This window comes from Crotalus tigris, unplaced genomic scaffold, assembly GCF_016545835.1.
Source record: "Crotalus tigris isolate CLP2741 ecotype Arizona unplaced genomic scaffold, ASM1654583v1 scf7180000017576.4783729, whole genome shotgun sequence".
Taxonomy (NCBI): domain Eukaryota; kingdom Metazoa; phylum Chordata; class Lepidosauria; order Squamata; family Viperidae; genus Crotalus; species Crotalus tigris.
In genome coordinates, this window is record NW_024096487.1 from 4,344,900 (window position 1) to 4,367,519 (window position 22,620).

Here is a 22,620-nt window from a genome sequence, read left to right on the forward strand (position 1 = left end):
CACAGTATACCTCAGTGCATACAGGGAGTTCTCGTTTTGTGACGATACGAGATAGGAAGGTGGTAGTGATCACATGGATGTTGAGATCTGGGGTATTATCAGAGTAGAACAGTTACCTTTTGTTTCCTTTTTAGAGCTTTTTTGGTGGTGCTGGTGGATTGTTCATAAGTAGCTTTTTTTTAGATTCTGCCGTTTGTTTCTTTCAAGTTCTTCCTTGGTCTGAACAAGCACCTCTTTGATATTTCTTCCTCCTAACACCAAAAATATCTCCAGAGTCACAAGGGCATAATTACAGGAGCATGCGCTAAAGTTTTTGGTTTTTATTTTTCTTTCAAATAACTGACCCCTTAATAATAGATGCCACAGCCAAATTGGGGTGAAGATTCCCTCTGTGGACTGAGCAGCAAAGTGGAGGGGTTGGACCTCACCACACATGTCCATGTGGGGAAGAGGGCAAGAGATCAATTGTGGATGGTGATATCTACCGAGATATGGTGAAATGTATCCTCAAGGAAGTAATTTCACAATTTATGCAATGATACCACAGCTTGCATGTCCTTGTATTTACACGATCAGGATGTCCATGCTCCTTATCTGGCATCCATAATCCAGCATGACTTATTTTTTTCTTCTTGCAGGGTGGTGGTGGTGGTGGAGGAGGTGGACTTATGAATATGCTTGGAGTAAGTCGCATCTCATGCCTCTCATTTGCATTAAATATTCTGTTATTTCTTGTGTACAAAACCACAGCCATCCTCTTGAGATTCAACTCTCTCGCCCCCGCCCCCCCCCCGCATCTCCTGAAAATCCTGGATCAATTCTAATAGGCATTTGGATATTGTAAGGAATGTTGAAGGGATGAATTTGTAGAGAGCCATGAACCTGACCTTGGAGAAATCAGGCAGAGAGGAATTTTTGCAAAAACAGTTTTTAAGACCTGAAAGCAGAAAAAGTATGATAGAGAAGGTAAGAGGTATTCTTGCCTCATTCAGTAGATGATCACAGGGAGGGAGGGAGGACAAAACCTAGTTAGGTTTTCTAGCTACTTGGTGTACCAAAGCCCTGCACCATGCACCCTGCATTTAATGCCTCTCATTTGCATTACATTTTCTGTTATTTCTTGTGTACACAACCACAGCCATCTTCTTGAAATGCAACACTCCCCAAGTGGTGGGATTCAGATATGTGGACAACCAGTTCTCTGTGTGGATGCCACTTCCGGAAGTCCTTTCTGGGCCCAGGCAACAAAAAAATAGCTACCAATTCTGCTGAACTGGTGCGAACTGGCTGAATCCCACCACTGCCCCCCCAAAGCTTCTCTTGAAAGTAAGGAATGTTGAAAGGATGAATTTATAGCGAGGAAAAAAACCCTCTCAAAACAGCTTAATACACATGCATCTGTTTGGTCCCCAATGTTGTATTAAAGAACACAAGTTAGTTAACAGGAGAATGAAGAAAGTCAAATACGAGATGTGAAGATGGTAGTGATCATATGGATCACCCAATACCAAAACCAAATCCAGAATCCCCAAGGCATAATCATAGTGGGCAGAACCAAAATACCTGGCCTATTTTTAACTCTCTTTCCAATAATTGACCCATTTTCATACATCGTACCCTTTGTAATCATATCTTCTGTGCATTTCATGTTTTTTTTTAATAATTCAGGAAGTTCTTGATATGGGTTGCAGAGCATTGATGACACATGGATATAATTAGAAGTTCCCATTTCTGCTTATGCCACTGCATTTTGGACCACCCCATTTTATTTGATTAAACTATAGTAGAGGACCTTTTGGGGATTATATAGAGGCTCAGGTTCACACACATGTCAAAAACATGAACTGCGACAACCTAGCTTCAAAAGCATCCATAATCCAGGATGATCTTGTTTTCTCCTGCTTGCAGAATGGTCAACCAGGTGGTGCACTTTTTAGTATGCTTGCAGGAAGTCTACATGGATTTAATGTCTCTCATTTCCTTTATGTAACCACAGCCATTCTTTGGAGGCTCAACCCCAAAAAGGTGCAAAAGGTGATCACATGACCCTCAGGACACAGCAACGGTCATAAGTATGAACCCAGTTGCCAAGCATCTGAATTTTGATCACATGACCATGGGGATGCCACAAAGGTCCTAAGTGTGAAAAATGATCGTGTCAGTTTTTTCAGTGCCACTGTAAATTTGGACGGCCACTCTATGAACTGTTATAAGCATTCAAGTATTCAAGACCTGGGGTGACCAGGTACTTAGTGACTGTCTAAAGGAGATTGTGGTTGAGGAAAAGGCACAGTTGGTGAACAAAATGAATCTGTGCCACAACTGTCACCTGAAACACATGATATTATTTACATGTCACTTTGGGGGACTTGTCAGTCTATGTTGTCAAAAGAAAGGGAAATGAAAGATACATATGACATTTGTATACAATATTGAAGATGGCAGTGACTGTATAATTATAGTTAGTGATAATTACCATATATGGTACTGATTGGAACTGATTCCTTCTGTTTCTCCTTTAGAATAGATTGTCAGGTACTGTCAGTGGTGAATTTTTGGAAAGCAGCAGCAACCTTAGATAATAGACTTGCCCTAAAGCTTCCTTGATGTTGGATATTTCTAACGTTTGGCATGGCTCAGGGGTAGGCAACCTTGGCTCTTTTATAACTAGTGGACTTCAACTCCCAGAATTCCTGAGCCAGCCATGCTGAGGGGAAAAGGAGAGGTTTCCAAGCTGAGCCATGCTGGCTCAGGAATTCTGGGAGTTGAAGTCCACAAGTCATAAAAGAGCCAAGGTTGCCTACCCCTGGCATAGCTTAACTGATTTTGGCTATGTCATGTTTTCCTCATCTTTTATTCTCTTATTGTACTCTTTTTTAATGTTGTTCATTTCATTGTTGGGGTTGGGTGATGTCTAAACTGAATAAATTAAATTAAAATACAATACAATAATACCCTTTGCAAATTTTAAATATTCCCATTTTGATTTCTATAAACTGCAGTGGCTCAAGCATGTCCAACTCACAAACTAAAAACATGACAAAATACTTATACGGGTATCTATAATCCAGTTTGACTTTTTTTTTTTTTTTTTGCTCTCTTGTAGAGAGGGGGTGCTGACAACAGAAGTGGCAAACGGTCAAGTAAACAAGGGGTAAGTTAATATGCATTTAATGTCTCCCATTTCCATGAAGTCTTTTCTGTTTCTGTTTTCTAGGAAAAAATTCCAGTAAAAATTTCAAAAACCTTAGGGATGCTTAAACCAGAGGTCTTCAAACTTGGCCCTTTTATGACTTGTGCAACTCCCAGAATTCCGCAGTCAGGCATGCTGGCTGAGGAATTCTGGGAGTTGAAGCCCACAAGTCATAAAAGAAGTGGTGGGATTCAAATATGTGAACAACCAGTTCTCTGTGTTGATGCTGCTTCCGGAAGTCCATTCTGGGCCTGGGCAACAAAAAATTAGTCGCCGAAGTGGTGCGATCTGGCTGAATCCCACCACTGCATAAAAGGGGCAAGTTTGAAGAGCCTTGGCTTAAAGGATGAATTTGTTGAGAATCATGGAGGCAACCTTGAAGCAGAGAGGGGAAAAGGTTTTAAGTCCTGGAAACAGAAAGCAGGAGAGAGAAGCTAAGATTTTTACTGCATCCACTAGAGTTTCACAGAGATGGAGTGGAAAACCCAGTCAGGTTTTCAAGCTCTTTGGAGAATACCAAATATTGTAGCTCATTTTCCCCCATCCTGCTATTGGCTCTGTGAATTTCCCCCGTGGATCTCCAGATTTCTCTGTTTCCCTCAGAGGAATTCCATTATTAACACAGCATGATTTCAATATGAAGACTTGCATTAGGACAGACGACGTCCTATGTCACTTCTGGGTCCTGAATTTGAGTAGAAATTTGTAAAAACAACAAGCAGAGGAAGACATAAGACTCTTCTCTGGTATTTCAAAGATCAGTTTGCTTTCGATAATTGCACAGAAAATCATGTAAAGGAGTTCTTGATGGACAGAGAAATGTACTGTATATCTGCAACCCTAACCCTTTCCATTTTCTAACTTACTTTGAGTAGAAGGAGGTAGAATTTGAGGAGGCATGGGAGAGAGGCACAAGAAGAAAGTGAATTGGAAAACAGCTTTCCATAATAAGGATGTCTAAGCTATCCTTTACTGACTGCTGTGTTCTCGTTGCTTGCTAAATCATGTAACCAACCAAATGAAGATTTTGTCTTCAGGGAAATATGCCCCGTAATTCATTTTGGAAAGATAGGAGGAATGGTTTTTCTGAATTCGTTCAAGGGACATTTTTGCCTAAAGAAGGAGCCAATGCATAGCCTTTCTCTACTGATTACTATTCTTAATAGTCAACACCAATGTCCATGGCTCAAAAGATCTTCCCATCAGATTCGATTTTGTATGCAATGGCTTTCTAATGCGATGGATTTGAAACTTCCTTTTCAAGACTTTATTTCACTCGATCATTTTGTCCAACCTAAAGAAAGCATTTTTTAAATTGATCTGAAATATTTAGTAAAGAAAATAGTAATCTAGACATGCTATAGAGCAATGCAACACAATTATTCTGGCTATTAGTCTAACCATATTTTGACATTTTCCATAATGTATTAAATGGTAAGAAGTCAAATAGCTCACATTCACACAAAATAGTAATCCAAAAAAGAAACCCACCCAATATAAAACTATCCTGGTTTAATGTTAATGTATCAATATAGCTTGTAGGCTTGTCCTTGACTTGGTTTGATAATTAACATGCACCCACATTCATATATGAAATACAATAACATTGTGCAAGGTTCCTGTTAAAAGTCCTATTAAAAGTCCTCTGTTCTCAACAGCTAACTTACTTGTTAATTTATAAATCTAATAGAAGCAAAAAATCAAAATTCAGTATGTCAATATTCTGCATGGATATTTTGACTGTGTGAATGTTTGGTTTCCAGACATTTTGTTACCAGGCTAGGTAACATCTTCAGCAGTGCTTAGTGGATGTCTGTGGCAGCGATCTATTTATATAAGGGCATCAGGAGTGGGAGTGTCAAGTGAGGGTCTTGTGATGGACTAGGTGTGAGTCAACTTCCAATGACCCTAACCTGATAGAGCCGAGGTGGCGCAGCAGTTAGAGTGCAGTACTGCAGGCCACTTTAGCTGACTCTGTTCAGCAGATCAGCGGTTCAAATTTCACCGGCTCAAGGTTGACTCAGCCTTCCATCCTTCCGAGGTAGGTAAAATGAGGACCCAGATTGTTGGGGGAAATGTAAATATATATACATTGCTTAGTGGTGTACATCGCTTAGAGAGTGCTTGCATTTAAAGCGGTATATAAGTCCCATAAATAAATAAATAAATAAATAGAGCGTGCTTGCACTTAAAGCGGTATATAAGTCTCATAAATAAATAAATAAATAAATAAATAAATAAATATAATCTCCCCATCACAAGACCCATTACCAGCCTCTGACTGATGACTCACTCCTGACCCACTGATAATTCACACCCTCAAATAACCCTCACCTGAAGTACCTCCCCATCACAAGCCTCTATCTGATGACTCCCACCTGGCCCATCACAAGACCCTCACTTGACACTAGCCCAGTGGTAGGATTCAGCCGGTTTGCATCGGTTCGGTAGAACCGGTAGCTACATTTTGTTGAGTTCAGAGAACCGGCTGAACCCATGCTGATTCTGGAAGCCCATTCTAGGCCTCGGAGGCCTGTAGGAGGTCTCCCAGGCTAGAACAGCCCACCGGAAGTGCGTGGATGTCACTTCCAGAAGTCTATTCTAGGCCTGGTGGAGGTCTCCCAGGCCTAGAACAGGGCACAGATGTCACTTCTGGAAGTCTGTTCTAGGCCTCAGAGGCCTGGAGGAGGCCTCCCAGGCCTAGAACAGCCCATAGGAAATGCAGAGATGTCATTTCTGGAAGTCCATTGTAGGTCTTGGGGGCCCAGGCCTGCATCCACACAGAGAATCGGATGTTCAGGTATTTGAATCCACCATTGCACTAGTCTAGTAACAAAGTGTTGGGAAACCAACCCTTAAGCTTGGAGAACAAACTTTCACCCTCACAGCTGCTTTGTCCAGAGAAAAATGGTCTCTGGCACAATTCCACTTCATTTTGTGATAAGTGTGAGGAAGGTCTTTTCAGAACCCCCTGAGTGAACTTTATTGCCTAGAAGAGGGGCCAATTCACAGCTTTTCTCCTACTGGTTATTTCTCTCTTAAATAGTCATGACTGATCTACATTATGCAAATATGCATCTTTTTAGCTCCTTTCACTCCATTTTCTGTAAAATAACACATATTTCTCCCTGATGTCTGTGTTTTTTTTCCCCTAGAGGTTGGCATGGCTTTAACTGCTTTGGTCATGTCTCACGTTTCACATATTTTACTCTCTTGTAAATATTGTACAATGTTTTATGTTGTTGGTTTCATTGTTGGAGTTAGCTGGTAACATAATTAATCAAATCAGATCAAATCAAATTAATACCCTCCGTGGGCCTGAAAGAACCTCATTTCACCTGAATGAACTGCAGAGACCAGGTATGACCCATAGAAGCAGTAATTGTCACAACAGAATTTCAAAAACATCTATAATCCAGGATGTCTTTTTTCTTCTTCTTGAAGAATTCAAGGAACAGAAAGCAAGGTAGAAGGCCAAATAGACCGAGGGTAAGTCGATATGTATTTAATGTCTTTCATTTCCTTATCTTCTCTGATATTCTCTGTGTACATAAACACAGCTACCCTTTTAACACTTCCCATAAGCATCTTCTCATATTCCAGGAGCAATTCCTATAGGATCTTCAATATTGTGAGCAAGGTGTATAAGATGGGTTTGTAGAGAGACATAACCTTGGAGAAGTTAGCCATTGAGGATGGTTGGAAAATCATGTTTTAAACATTGGAAACAGAGGGCTTGGAAAAAAAAGTAAGAGTGACCCCCCCCCCCACATTGATTAGATGATCACAGAGAGGGAGGAGTAAACCCAATCAGGTTTTCAAGCTATTCAGCATATCAATGCTTGCAACTCATTTTTTGACATCATCCCATTTCAGTTTGAATATTTCTTGTGACTCTCCAAAATAATATTTTTTCTTGAATTCCACAATTGCCATAGTATGATGTCTATATGAGGATATGCATTAGGACATAAGATGGCCTAGGTCCCTTTGGAGTCTTTTTCTTATTACTACAGATCTGAAATTGAGATGAAAATCTACTAGAAATTAGATGAGATTCTTCTCTGGGATTCAGAGACCAGCTTGTTAAATACCTCCATGGAAAATCATGTTTGGAAAATGCTGATGGACAGATAAATCTGTATATACAACCATTATTACCGTACTTTAAAATAAAAGTCTATCTTGCAAACTTAGTTTATCACCATGTTACACAGTACACACAACACAGCTACTCTGGCTATTAATCTAACCACATTTCTGCAGTTTCCATAATATATTGAATAGCAAGCACATCAAATAGCTCACACTCACACAAGGTGATGATCCATAGAACAATTAAAAAAAACCCAGGGAAAATGAAAAATATTCAGATTTGGGGGGTTGTGTGAAACCTATGGGCAAGCTTTTCCTTGACTTAGTTAGATAATATGTCCCCAAGTCCAAATTTGATCACATTGTGGATGATTCATGGAAGACTTTAATACCAAGAACTATGTATATTAATCAACTCAGTAACCAACTCATGCCTTAGTCTATAAATTTAATACAAGCAAAATTCAGTGCAAGCATATTTCTATGTGGATTGTGTGAATGTGAAAGAATACTAAAATGAAGAAAGAAAAAGTCTCTTAGAACACTTTACCACAGGTGAATCATTTTTGATTCTTTCATTTCATGTTGTGTTAAACAACCCATATTTTTTGTCTGGAGAATGACGGAATTCATATTCAAGACATCAAAGATCGTAATGATGGCATAATTGGAGAATTCATGGGGGATAACATATCAAATTACTGTGTCCCAGAACTGTGACACTATTTCTTAATCTGGACCCTGAAGGAACGGATATATGAGATACAAATAATTGTAGTGATGGCTTAGTAACAGAAGTCAAGGATGGTATCATATCAGATTAAAAATTTGTATTCCCCTTTTAGGGTATGCATGGCACTGCTAGAGGTTATTATATCAGAATAAAACAATTATCTTTTGCTTCTGTTTTAGTATATGAATAATGGTGCTGGAAATGGAAATATGGCAAGTTGCTTTTATTAATTTTCTGCCATTCTCTTCTTCATATCTGTCACCCATCTAAACAAATGCCTCCCTTATCCTGCTTCACCAAAAGAAGCTCCAGAGTACCCAGAGTATAATCATAGAAGGTAGGGCCAAAATATTTGGCCCATTTTTATCCTCATTTACAATAACTGATCTCTTAAACAAATAATTCCAGCAGGCAAGGTGGAGGAATATCCCCCTTGTGGACTAAAGAGCTGCCTGGGAATCAATGTAGAGGACATCTTTATGGACAGACAATCTGTATATACAAACATGACCATCTTTTCATTTTGTAACTTACCTGGAATAGAAGATGGTGGAGGAGGTAGAAGTGGGAAAAGAGAGAGTCTAGTGAAGCTGAATTGGATAGCAGCTTTCCATGACCAGGTATAATACCCAAAGGAAGTCCTTACTACTGGGTTGTCATTTTTTTTTCTCTAGTTGTCACTTTTCTCAATGTTCATTAGTGATCTACAAGATCAGTGCTTTTTTTGTAAAGAAAGAAAAAAGGTGCTGGAACTCACACACGTCATACAACCCGCCTTGCCTAACCTACAAGGTTCCATCCAAAAAAGGTGCCTACTTGGAATCAAGCCATGCAAGTGGTGAGCCGGGGCATGTGTGCAGCTCCACTCACGTGGATCTTTAATCCTTAGAGCTATGTTTATTAGTCAACCCAGTAATCAACTCATGCCTTGAACTATAATTCTAATACCAAATTAAAATGGTTACATTTTGTTTCCCTTGTAGGGCACGTATGGAGGTGATAGACATGGAAGTATGGTTAGTAGCTTTTGTTTATTATTTGCTATTTTGTTTTGTCTCCATTGTTGGTTTCAATCCCTAATGGTCACAGCTTGTTTATAGCAGGGGTTCCCAATCCCTGGTCCGTGGCCCAATAATGGGCTGTGGCCTACTTGGAACCAAGCCATGCAAGTGGTGGGCCAGGGCATGTGATCATCTCCACTCACATGGATCTTTAATCCTTAGAGCTATGTTTATTAGTCAACTCATGTTGACTAATAAACTAATCAACTATGTTTATTAGTCAACTCATGCCTTAAACTACAATTCTAATACAAGCAAAAATTCAATTCAAGCATATTTTGGTGTGGATGTTTTGATTGTGTGAATGTGGAAGAATACTGAAATTAGGAAAAGAAAAAGTCTCTCAGAATGGTTTACCACAAGTGTCATTTTGGATTCTTTCATTGCATGTTGTGTTAAAAAACCCATATTTTTTATCTGGAGAATGGCGGAATTCATGTACAAGATGCCAAAGATCGTAATGATGGCATAATTGGAGAATTCATGGGGGATAGCATATCAAATTAAAATGGTTACATTTTGTTTCCCTTGTAGGGCACGTATGGAGGTGGTAGACATGGAAGTATGGTTAGTAGCTTTTGTTTATTATTTGCTATTCTGTTGGAAGAAAAGTCTTCATCATGGTTCAGTCCAAGCTGGGGATAAACAACATGGCGACTGCTTTAGAAAGAAGGTTGTAGTTTATTGAAGAGGAGAACCAGACAGAAAGATGGCTCTGGCAGAAAAGAGAGAGAGAGAGAAAAGGGGCTGAGCACATGTGGGGAGTGGGTTTTTATACCCTCTGGAGCCTTTTGTTTGGATTTGCTTCCTGTGCGTGAACTTTGACCTGAATCTGAGTGTGCCCTTTGGTATCTCTGTGTGAATCCTATTATGTCCTGTCTTAGAGTTTGGGTGGGGTATGTAGATTTTAGGTGTCTTTGTCATCTTGATCTTCTAGCTGGGGCCTCCATCTGCATTTCTACAGAGCTGGTTTCTGCTTGGGGGAGGGAGACCTGGGGCTATCAAGAAAAACTGGGCATGCCTTTCTGCCTCCTTAAGATCCTTTGAGGAAATATATTTTCCTGCCCTTTTAATAGTTCCTTCTCTGGGGGGCTGACTTCCCACATAGCTTTGCAGGATGAGAATGTTCCAGTTATACTAGGCAAAGTAAGTCTTTACTCACTATGGTTTCTCATAGCTTGCTAAATCCTGTAGCCAAACAAATGCAGCTGCTTTGTTAAGAGATGAGGTCCATAAAGCAATCCCATTTCCAATAACTGACCCCTTTAAAATAGATCCAACAGTCAGGTTGAGTTACTATTTCCCTGTGTACAGAGCAGTTCTATGTTGAGCAGATCTAGATGGACCGGCAAATCTGTATATAGAGCTCTGACTATCATTTCATTTTCCAACTTGGAGTAGAAGGAGGCGGAAGAGATTGAGGTGGCAGAAGATCAAGCCTCTAGTGAAGCTTACCATTATGAAGATGTCCCAAATATAAAACACAAAGGATGCCCTTACTCACTGCTGGGTTCTCATTGTTTCCTTACTCGTGTACCCAACCAAAAGCAACTGCTTTGTTCAGACAAAAGTGGGCCCTAACACAAACTGGCATAATTTTTTAGTAAGCATGAGGAAAATCTTTTTTGAATCCTCTCAAGTAATCCTTTATATATAGATGTCTGGCAAATACACAATTTTGTCTCTATTGTTGGTTTCAATTCCTAATGGTCACAGCTGGTTTATAGCAGGGGTTCCCAATCCCTGGTCCGTGGCCCAATAATGGGCTGTGGCCTACTTGGAACCAAGCCATGCAAGTGGTGGGCCGGGGCATGTGTGCATCTCCACTCACATGGATCTTTAATCCTTAGAGCTATGTTTATTAGTCAACCCAGTAATCAACTCATGCCTTAAACTACAATTCTAATACAAGCAAAAATTCAATTCAAGCATATTTTGGTGTGGATGTTTTGACTGTGTGAATGTGGAAGAATACTGAAATTAGGAAAAGAAAAAGTCTCTCAGAACGGTTTACCACAGGTGTGTCATTTTGGATTCTTTCATGTTGTGTTAAAAGACCCATATTTTTTTTATCTGGAGAATGGCGGAATTCATGTACAAGACACCAAAGATCATAATGATGGCATAATTGGAGAATTCATGGGGGATAACATATCAAATTAAAATGGTTACATTTTGTTTCCTTTGTAGGGCACGTATGGAGGTGATAGACATGGAAGCATGGTTAGTAGCTTTTGTTTATTACTTGCTATTCCTTTCTTCATATTCTTTTTCCAGCTGAACCTGCACCCCTTCTATCCTTATTCCTCACACGTTAAAGCATCTCCAGATTCCCAGAGAATAACTACAACAAATAGCGCCAAAGTCATGGGTCTTATTAGAGTAGAACAATTACATTTTGTTTCCCTTTTAGGGCATGCAAGGAGGTGGAATGACAGTAAATAACTTTTGTTTATTTTCTGCCATTGTTTTTTTTTCATATTTTTCTTTCATCTGAAAAAGTCCTTCTCATATCTTTTTCTCTCCTTCATGAAACACGTCTCAAGGGTGCCTGGAGAAAAATCACAGAAGGCAGAGCCAAAACATTTGGCCTATGTGGGACACTAAAGATGTTAGTGATAGCATAGTTGGAAAAAATCATGGGTGACATTATAGAAGAATAAAATAGTTATCTTTTGTTTCCCTTTTAGGGCATGCCCAGTGGTGGAATGGCGATAAGTAGCTTTTATTTATTCTCTGCCATTCCTTTCTTCACATTCTTCTCCCCTGTGAAGAAGTACTTCTATACATTTCTCCCCTTCACCAAAAGCATCTCAACAGTGCCCAGAGAATAATCACAAAATATTTGGTCTGTTTCTACCTTCCTTTCCAATATCTGACAATTGAAAATAGATCCCTCAGCCAAGTGGGGGTGGAGACTCCCTGAAAAATTGCATGAGAAAGATGGTCCTGGTTGTACATATCAGTTTGTCTCTTCATCAAGATCTCCTCTGCTGAGGAGATGCAGAGGAGATCTTGATGAAGAGACAAACTGATATCTACAACCATGACCATCTTTTCATTTCCTAACTTACCTGGAATAGAAGGAAGTGGTGGATATGGAGGTGGCATAAGAGAGAGGCTGTAGTAAAGCTGAAATGGGAAATACCTTTCCAGGTTGAGGATATATACTAGTCAAAGGAAGTCTCCTGGTTTCTCATTGCCTGCTAAACTCTTTAGCCAGCCAAATGTAGCTGTCTTGTTCAGAGAAAAGAGACCCATAAAGCAACCCAACTTGATTTTGTGTTATGTGCATGGAAGACCTTTTTCGAATCTTCTCAAAGTATTATTATTTTTTCATGCCCGAGAGGACAATGCACAACTTTTTCTCTAGTGGTTTCTTTCTTTATGGCATGGTTGATCAACACAATGAATATATGTATCTTTTTTGATCCTTTCACTCCATGTTATGTGAAATTAGGTTTTTTTTTTTTTAATCTGGACACTGAATGAATTCATTTTCGAAATATGGAAGGTGATAGTGATGGCACAGCTGAAGAAGACATGGGTGTTATCATATTCAGTTAGAACGGTTCCCGTTTGTTTCCCTTTTAGGGCAACTCTGAAGATGGAATGGTGGCAAATAGCTTTGATTTATTTTTGGCCATCCCTTTCTTCATACTCTTCTTCCACCTAAACAAGCATTCATTTGATTGTTGTGCTTACTTCAATTCTCCATAGTATAATCTCAGCAGGAAAGGCCAAAACGTTTGGCCCACTTTTACCTTCCTTTCCTTCTGAATTATACGAAGTAAGTGGAAGTAGAGGTCAGATGAAAGAAATGGTCTAGTGAAGATGAATTGGAAAGCATCTCTCCATGATGAAGATGTCCAAGGTATAATGTGTAAAAGAAATCTTCACTCACTCTTCAGTTCTCTTAGCTTGCTAAATCTTTTACCCAATCAAATACAGTTTCTGTGTTCAGGAAAAAAGCGGCCCCCTAACAATCCAACTTCATTTTTTGGTAAACGTGAGGAAAGCCTTTTCTGAATCCTCTCAAGCCACCATTTTCTCACAGATGAGTGGCAAATGCATTTATTTTTCTCTCTACTGGCGTTGACTGATCTACAGGATTGAAATGTTCTTCCTAACACTTAATTTTGCTTTTAAGATGGATTTCCTTTTCTGGCAATTTATTGCAACTGTAAATTTTGTGGAATTCAGAAAGCAATATTTTTTTCAATAGGTATTTAATAAGGTAAAAAATCATGGTAACCTAGTCTACTATGTAGTGTTAGAAAGCATATGTAACAAAGCTTTTCTGGCTGTTAGCCTAACCATCTTTCTGTAGGTTTTGTAATATATTAAATGGTAAGCAGACAGCACACGTTCAAATAGTATTAATAATAGTAGTAAAGTTGGAAGAGACCTTGGAAGTCATCTAGTCCAACCCCCTGCTCAGGCAGGAAACCCTACACCATTTCGGACAAATGGCTGTCCAGTCTCTTCTTAAAAACTTCCAGTGTTGGAGCATTTACTGCTTCTGGAGGCAGGCTGTTCCACTGATTAATTGTCCTCACTTTCAGGAAATTTCTCCTTAGTTCTAGGTTGCTTCTCTCCTTGATTAATTTCCACCCGTTGCTTCTTGTCCTGCCTTCAGGTGCTTTGGAAAATAGCTTAATTCCCTCTTCTTTATGGCAGCCCCTGAGATATTGGAATACTGCTATCATGTCCCCCCTTGTCCTTCTCTTCGTTAAACTAGACATACCCAATTCTAGCAACCGTTCCTTATATGTTTTAGCCTCCAGTCCCCTAATCATCTTTCTTGCTCTTCTCTGTACTCTTTCTAGAGTCTCAACATCTTTGGCATACTTCTCCATAGGACAATTTACAAAAGAAGAATAAGGAAAATGTACACTATGCACATTTAGGGTGTTGTGTCAAAAAAGCGGGTAGGCTTGTCCTTGACCTGGTTAGACAGCTAACATGATCACAGGTTCATATGTAAGATGTGATTACATTCTGGAAGTTTTCTGGAAGAGCTTTAAACTGAACAATTATGCCTATTAAAGATTCTATTTTCTTGACAACCAACTTCTCTGTTAGTCTATAAATCTAATACAAACAAAAATTCAATGCAAACATGTTTCTGTGTTGATATTTTCATTATGTGAATGTGAAAGAATATTGAAAAGAGGAAGGAAAATATCTCTCAGAGCAGTTTAACATATCTCTGCCTTTTTGTCTGCTTTCACTCATTTGTTTCCCGTTTAGGGCACACAGGGGCAGGGAGGTGGAATGATGGTAAGTAGCTTTTATTTATTTTTGGCCATACCTTTCTTCATATTCTTCTTCAACCTAAACAAGTACCCCACTTTGTTGTTGTGCTTACTTCAATTCTCCAGGATAATCTCAGCAAGAATTGATATTTTCATTGTGTGAATGTGTAAGAATAGTGAAAAGAGGAAAGAAAATATCTCTCAGAGCAGTTTAACATATCTTTGCATTTTTCGCTGCTTTCACTCTGGGTTGTGTGAAAGTACATATATTTTTTATCTGTAGAATAAAGGAATTCCTATAGGAGACACCAAAGATTGTGATGATGGCGTAGTTGAAGAAGTCAAGGTGTAATTATATCAGAGTTGAACATATACCTCTTGTTCCCCTTTTAGCCCATGCCCGGAGGTGGAATGACAGTAAGTAGCTTCTATTTATTTGCTGCCGTTCCTTTCTTTCATATTCTTCTTCCATCTGAAGAAGTGTCTCTTATATCCTTTCCCCTCCTTCAACAAAAGCATCTCAAGAGTGTCAGGAGAATAATCACAGTAGGCGGAGCAAAAACACTTGGCTTGCTTGTACCTCCCTTTCCAATATATGGCAATTAAAAATAAATCCCTCATGCAAGTGGTGTGTGTGTGTGTGTGTGTGTGTGTGTGTGTGTGTGTGTGTGTGCATGAGTGTGTGTGTGTGTGTGTGTGTGTGTGAGAGAGAGAGAGAGAGAGAGAGAGAGAGAGAGAGAGAAGGCTCCCTCTGTAGACCGAGCAGCTGCATGAGACAACATGTAGAGGAGATAATAATAATAATAATAATAATAATAGTAGTAGTAGTAGTAGTAGTAGTAGTAGTAGTAGTAGTAGTAATAATAATAATAATAATAATAATAATAATAATAATAAAGTTGGAAGGGACCTTGGAGGTCATCTAGTCCAACCCCCTGCTCAGGCAGGAAACCCTATACCATTTTGGACAAATGGCTGTCCAGTCTCTTCTTAAAAACTTCCAGTGTTGGAGCATTCACCGCTTCTGGAGGCAGGTTGTTCCACTGGTTAATTGTTCTGTCAGGAAGTTTCTCCTTAGTTCTAGGTTGCTTCTCTCCTTGGTTAGTTTCCATCTGTTGCTTCTTGTCCTGCCTTCTGGCACTTTGGAGAATAGCTTGACTCCCTCTTCTTTGGGGCAGCCCCTGAGATATTGGAACACTGCTATCATGTCTCCCCTTGTCCTTCTCTTCATCAGACTAGACATACCCAATTCCAGCAGCCATTCCTTATATGCTTTAGCCTCCAGTCCCCTAATCATCTTTCTTGCTCTTCTCTGTACTCTTTCTAGAGTCTCAACATCTTTTTTACATCTTGATGGAGAGACAAACTAGTATATACAATTTTGTTGTATGTGCTCGGAAAGCTTTTTCTGAACCCTCTTAAGTGATCTTTTTTACACAGAGGAGGGGACAATGCACAGTTTTTCTCTATGGTTGTTTTTCTCCTGAAAGATCATGACTTATGTACACGTGTGTCTTTTGGGTCCTTTCACTCCATATTTCTGAAATTAGACATCGTTTTTAATCTGGAACTGAAGGAATTTATATACAAGATATGGAAGATGGTAGTGATGGCTTAATCGGAGAAGCCGTGGTTGTTCTCATATCAGAGTAGAAGGGTTAATGTTTGCTTTCCTTTTAGGGCATGCATGGCGGTGGTGGAAGCGGAACATGGGTAAGTAGCTTCTATTTATTTGCTGCCGTTCCTTTCTTCATATTCTTCTTCCATCTGAAGAAGTGTCTCTTATATCCTTTCCCCTCTTTCAACAAAAGCATTTCAAGAGTGCCAGGGGAATAATCACAGCAGGAGGGGAGAGAGAGAGAGAAAAAGAGAGGGGGGGCAGAGGAAAGAGAGAGGGGGGGAGAGGGAGGGGGGAGGAAAGAGAGAGAGAGAGGGACAGGGAGAGAGATACTAAGGCTGTCCCAGATATACCAGGCAAAAGAAATCTCTTCTCTCTGTTGGATTCACATTGCTTGCTAAATCCTTTAGCCAGACAAATGCAGCTGTCTTGTTCAGAGAAAAGAGAGCCATAAAGCCATCCCAATTCATTTTGTGCTATGAACTCAGAAAACCTTTTCTGAATCATCTCAAGGAATTCTTCTTTCTGCAGCAAGGAGCAAAGCATAGCTCTTTCTCTAGTGGAACTTTCTTCCTTTATGGCATGGCTGAACAACAGAATGAATATATGCGTCTTCTTAGCTCCTTTCACTCCACATTATGTGAAATGAGATGTATTTCTTTTTAATCACGACACTGCATGAATTCATAGACAAGATATGGAAGGTGGCATTGAAGGCCTGATTGGACAAGACACGGTCGGACAAGACGTGGGTGTTATTATATCCATTTGGAACGGTTCCCATTTGTTTCCCTTTTAGGGCACGCAGGGGAACGGACGTGGAGGGATGGTAAGTAGCTTTTATTTATTTTCGGCCATCCCTTTCTTCATATTCTTCTTCCAGCTAAACAAGTACCCCGCTTTGTTGTTGTGCTTACTTCAATTCTCAGAAGGTAATCTCAGCAGGAATTGATATTTTCATTGTCTGAATGTGCAAGGTTGTATTAAAGTACATTTATGTTTTATCTGTAGAATAAAGGAATTCATATAGAGACACCAAAGATTGTACTGATGGCGTAGTTGAAGAAGTCAGGGGTGTTATTATATCAGAGCTGAACACTTACCTTTTGTTCCCCTTTTAGACCATGCCAGGAGGTGGAATGACGATAAGTTGCCTCCCATGATCAGAATGTCCCGTGTATAATAGGCAAAGCAAGCCCTTACTCACTACTGGGTTCTTGTTGGTTGCTAAACCTTATACCCAATGAAATAGTTTGGCTTTATTCATAGAAATATAGCCCTAACACAATCTGACTTCCTTTGTTTCTAAGTGTGAGGAAGACCTCTTCTGAATCCCCAAAGGCAGGGGTCCTCAACCTTGGCAACTTTAAGACTTGGGACTTCGAGTCCCAGAATTCTCAGCAAAGCTGGCTGAGAGACCCCTGCCCCAAGGGACCCTTATACCTAAAAGAAGGTCCAATGCACAGTTTTGTTCCAATTGGTGGTTTTTCTCCTTAATGCTCATGACTCATCTCCATGATCTAAATGTTCTTCCCATCCAAAACAGTTTTGCTTGTAAAATGGATTTCCTCACTTCCTTTTTCAGAGTTTATTTCGCCTAGAAATTTTGCACAATCCAGAAAGGCTGGTTTTTCAAGACAGCCAAAATATTTAATAAAATAAATGTCTATCTTTGTAACCTAGTGAGTTATTTCACGTTACAGAACACATAAAACACAATTATTCTGGCTATTAGTCTAACTGTCTTTCTGCAAGTTCCTTAATATATTAAACGCTAAGCAGAAGAAGTAGCTCACATTCACACAAGTTAACAACCCATGGAATAACAATAATGACCTATTCACATTTAGGGTGTTGTGTCAAAGCAGCGGGTAATCTTGTCCTTGACTTGATTAGATAACTGATGTTTACACAAGTTCATATATTCAAAGTAATCACATTGTGCAAGGTTCCTGGGAAAACTTTAATACCAAAATCTATGTATATTAATTGTCCTGTTTTTTCAGTAATCAATTTAAGTACTAATCTATAAATCTAAAAAAAAAGTACACATACAACTTTTTGGGCCCTTTCACTCCATGTTGTGTCAAACAACGCATAATATTTTGCCTGAAGGAATTCATATATGAGACACTAATGATGGTATGATGGCATGTTTGGAGAAGTCATAGCGTTCTTATATCAGAGTAGAACATCTACCTTTTGATTTCCTTTTAGGCCGCGAATGGCGGTGGTGGAGATGGAATGCCGGTAAGTAGCTTTAGTTTATTTTCTTCTAATTCTTTTGTCATATTCTTTTTCCTCTGAAGATCTACCTCTATATCCTTCTTCCCCCCAAACATCTCCAGAGACCCCAGAGCATATTCACAACAGGAGGAGCCAAAACGTTCGGTCTTTTTTTTTTTTAACCTTCCTTTCTAATAACTGAGTGTTAAAAATAGATCCCCAAACTACTATTCCATCTGGAGACTGAGGAGCTGCATGGAAAATCATATATTGGAGACCCTGATGGACAGAAAAATCTGTATATACAATGGTGACAATCTTTTCATTTTCTAACTGACTTGGAGAAGAAGGAGGGGGAGGAGAGGGAGGGGCAGAAGAGAGAGGAGCTTAGTGAAGATGACTCAGAAAGCATCTTTCCAAAATGAGGATGTCCCAGGTATACTAGAGAAAGGAAGTCTTCACTCCCACTTTCTCATCCCTGGCTATCTCCTGTAGTCAAAGGCAGCTTTTACCCAACCAAATGCAGCTGGTGTATTCAGAGAAAAGTGGTCTTTAAATTTTGTGGTATGTGCTTTGGATAATAGCTTGACTGCCTCTTCTTTGTGGCAACCCCTGAGATATTGATACTCTGCTGTCATGTCCCCCCTCGTCCTTCTCTTCCTTAAACTAGACATACCCAATTACAGCAACCGTTCCTTATGTTTTAGCCTCCAGTCCCCTAATCATCTTTGTTGCTCTTCTCTGTACTCTTTCTAGAGTCTCAACCTCTTTTTTACATCTTGATAGAAAGACAAACTAGTAAATACAATTTTGTTGTATGTACTCGGAAGGCCTTTTCTGAATCCTCTTAAGTGATTACTTTTACACAGAGGAGGGGACAATCACAGTTTTTCTCTATGGTTGTTTTTCTCCTGAAAGATCATGACTTATGTACACGTGTATCTTTTGGATCCTTTCACTCCATATTTCTGAAATTAGACATATTTTTTTTAATCTGGAACTGAAGGAATTTATATACAAGATATGGAAGATGGTAGTGATGGCTTAATCGGAGAAGCCGTGGTTGTTCTCATATCAGAGTAGAAGGGTTAATGTTTGCTTTCCTTTTAGGGCATGCATGGCGGTGGTGGAAGCGGAACGTGGGTAAGTAGCTTCTATTTATTTGCTGCCATTCCTGAATATTCTTCTTCCACCTGAACAAGTATCCCTTTCATCCTTCTTCCTCCCTCACAGAAAGGATCTTCGTTGTGCATAGAACGTATTCACAGCAGGCAGGGTCAAAATACTGACCCATTTTTACTCTTTATTTCCAATAACTGACCTCTTGAAATAGATCCATCAGCAAAGGTGGGGTGAAGGTTTTTCTTGTGGACTGAGCCAATTGCATGGAGAAGTCATGGTTTTATCATATCAGAGTAGAATAGTTACATTTTGTTTTCCTTTTAGGGCATGCATGGCGGTGGTGGAATGCAGGTAAGATTCTTTTTTTTTTAATTTTCTTCCATTCCTTTCATCCTATTCTTTTTCCACCTGAAGATGTATTCTTCTTCTTCCTTCCCCCAAACCAGGGGTAGACAACTTTGGTTCTTTTATGACTCATGGACTTCAACTCCCAGAATTCCTGAGCCAGCATGGCAACCTCTCCCTTTCCCCTCAGCATGGCTGGCTCAGGAATTCTGGGAGTTGAAGTCCACGAGTCATAAAAGAGCCAAGGTTGCCTACCCCTGCCCCAAACTATCTCCAGAGATCCCAGAGCATATTCACAAATTCAACCGTGACTATCTTTTCATTTTCTAACTTGGAGTACAAGGATGTGGAGGAGGTTGTGTGAGAGAGAGGGTCTAGTGAAGCTGAATTGCAAAGCAGTTTTCCATAATGAAGACATCCCAGGTATACCAGGGAAAGGAAGTCTTTAGTCACTGCTCGGTTCTCATTGTTTTGAAAATCCTTTAGCCAACAAAATGCAGCTAGCGGCTGTATTCAGAGAAAAGTGGTTCCTGCTGCAATCCCACTTCATTTTCTGACATGTGCTCGGAAGGCCTTTTCTGAATCCTCTCAAGGAAGGGAGCCATTTGCATACAGCAGCTTTTTCTCTAGTTGTTTCTTTCTTTAATGATCATGACTGATTTATATGTGCAGCGTTTTGGCTCGTTTCACTCCATGTTGTGCAAATTTAGACATATTTTTTTAATCTGGACACTGAAGGAACTGATATATGGTATATGGAAGGTGGTAATAGTGATGGCATAGCTGGAGAAGTCACAGGTGTTATCATATCAGATTAGAAAGAAAAAAAATTGTTTCCCTTTTAGGGCATGAATGACGCCGATGGAGAAGGAGAGATGGTAAATAGCTTTTATTTATTTTCTGCCATTCCTTTCTCTATCCTTCTTCCACCTGAACATGCACCCATTTTATCCTTCTTGCTCCTTCACCAAAAGCATCTGTGGGCCACCTTTTGCTCAGGTCTCTTGGGTTCTGAACCCCTGAGCAGGTCTAAATAACATGGCTTTTAAATCTTCACAATAGATCTTCTGCCACCATTAAAAATAAGCAGATTCATTCATTCATTCATTCATTCATTCATTCATTCATATGTGCCATAAAATTTATATCAACTCTTGGCAACCACATCAATGAAATTTCTTCAGGATAATCTTTCCCCAACCTGGCTTTTCTTGTCCTCCCAGAATGGGACCATTAGTGTAATAAAAATACTTTCCAAATATCTTAGATGCAATCTCTCTTCCTGCTTACTGGCCATATTCTTAGAGGTTGATGAGCGTTCCATATCTGGAAGGCCACCAGTTGTCCACCTGTTTTCTGGTGAGCTCACATTCTTTAAGCCAACTCCTAAAAAAATTGTCAGAAAACTGAATAAATTTTAAAAACAAAACCTGCATATAATAATTTGACCAGCCAAATTTGTTAAGCAGCAATTGCCAAACAAAGAAATGTTTAACTTGGGGGGGGGAGGGTTGCTGTCTTCCTACATTGGTGACCACAGCACAGTTCTCCTATAAGACAATGGTCTTTTCCAAAGTTTCATTTAATAATTCTTTCCCCTTCTCTCATTTCATTTCTACCTGAAACACAAAAGAGAGGCTGATACTCAAATAAGGAAAATGACGGAAATTACAGAAATTATGGAAATAAATGAATATGCTGGCAAAGGTCCAACAGCTTTCCATGTACCTGCAAAATGAACCAGACTGTTCTGCTCAAGGACATCCAATGATCCAGCCTACTCAGCGCTTGATGGTGATGGGGGCACTAGATATAGCTTGATTTTAATTTGTTTCCTGTAATAGAATAGTTTGTTGTCCTTGGTGTGGAAAAAAACCTTTGTGAAAATAAAAAGAAATAAATCCCAATTGCACAAACATCACTTGTTTGATGTGTATTTATGAAGAACAGTTGTGATGCTGGTGTTGTTGCAGATTGTGATCCTAAATACTGCCTTAGAATACAACTAAAGTTAGATGAAAAGTCTCCCACTTTTGATTTGGGATGGATTCACTCTTGTTACCTGCACAACTATATAGTTCATGTTTCTCAACCTTGGCAGCTTCGAGATGCATGGACTCATAGAATTCCCCAACCAGCAATACTTAAATATTTGAAGATAGTTGTCAATATAGTTCAGATATTTGTCCCTATGAAAGAAAAATTATCAGATTGGTATAGTTGTTTAGGATAGTAGACTAGAAACCAGAAGATTATGAATTCTACTCTTGTCTGATCATGAAGGCAGCTGAGTAAACTTGGGCTAGTCACTCTTCTCAGCCCTAGAAAAAGACAACAGCTAGCCTCTTCCTAAAATGTTTCCAAGAAAACTGCAGGGAATAATCCATTAGTTAACCCAAGCATAAAGAAACTATAATGAATGGTGTTGTGCCCAATGGATCCTTTATAATACGATATATGGTGATATGTACTTTAATGTATATATCATTTGTGTGGAATGGTATAAGGTTTCCTGGCTGAGCAGGAGGTTGGACTAGAAGACCTCCAAGGTCCCTTCCAGTTCTATTCTATTCTATTCTATTCTATTCTATTCTATTCTATTCTATTCTATTCTATTCTATTCTATTCCATTCCATTCCATTCCATTCCATTCCATATTTTCTATTCTATTCTATTCTATTCTATTCTATTCTATTCTATTCTATTCTATTCTTCCATTCCATTCCATTCCTATTCCATTTGATTCTATTTTATTCTTTGTTCTATTCCATTCTATTCCTATTCCTTTCTGTTCTGTTCCATTCTATTCTGCATTCTATTCTATATTCCAATCTATTCTACATTCTATTCTATTCTGTTCTGTTCCGTTTCCATTCCATTCCATTCCATTCCAGCTCCTATTCTATTCTATTCTATTCTATTCTATTCTATTCTATTCTATTCTATTCTTCCATTCCATTCCTATTCCA

General features: G+C 39.3%; 1 protein-coding gene across 11 annotated transcripts in view; it reads left to right on the forward strand.

Annotated features, from left to right (window-relative positions):
• Nucleotides 1-21,569, forward strand: part of LOC120315523 (acanthoscurrin-2-like) — a 30,196-nt gene extending 8,627 nt beyond the window's left edge. For 2 of the 11 annotated variants that reach the window (XM_039360036.1, XM_039360063.1), the window contains 15 exons: nt 3,107-3,154; nt 6,638-6,682; nt 8,201-8,233; nt 9,005-9,037; nt 9,617-9,649; nt 11,273-11,305; nt 14,336-14,365; nt 14,734-14,757; nt 16,021-16,053; nt 16,758-16,787; nt 18,176-18,208; nt 19,295-19,327; nt 19,631-19,657; nt 20,497-20,529; nt 21,285-21,569. In XM_039360036.1, coding sequence (XP_039215970.1) covers nt 3,107-3,154; nt 6,638-6,682; nt 8,201-8,233; nt 9,005-9,037; nt 9,617-9,649; nt 11,273-11,305; nt 14,336-14,365; nt 14,734-14,757; nt 16,021-16,053; nt 16,758-16,787; nt 18,176-18,208; nt 19,295-19,327; nt 19,631-19,657; nt 20,497-20,529; nt 21,285-21,293 — 477 coding nt within the window. In that variant the 3' untranslated portion in view covers nt 21,294-21,569. Of the gene's footprint in view, nt 1-638; nt 684-3,106; nt 3,155-6,637; nt 6,683-8,200; nt 8,234-9,004; nt 9,038-9,616; nt 9,650-11,272; nt 11,306-14,335; nt 14,366-14,733; nt 14,758-16,020; nt 16,054-16,757; nt 16,788-18,175; nt 18,209-19,294; nt 19,328-19,630; nt 19,658-20,496; nt 20,530-21,284 lie in introns of all 11 variants that reach the window. The other 9 variants (XM_039360054.1, XM_039360084.1, XM_039360002.1 and 6 more) reach the window with 8 other exon arrangements.
• The last annotated feature ends 1,051 nt before the right edge of the window (nt 21,570-22,620 follow it).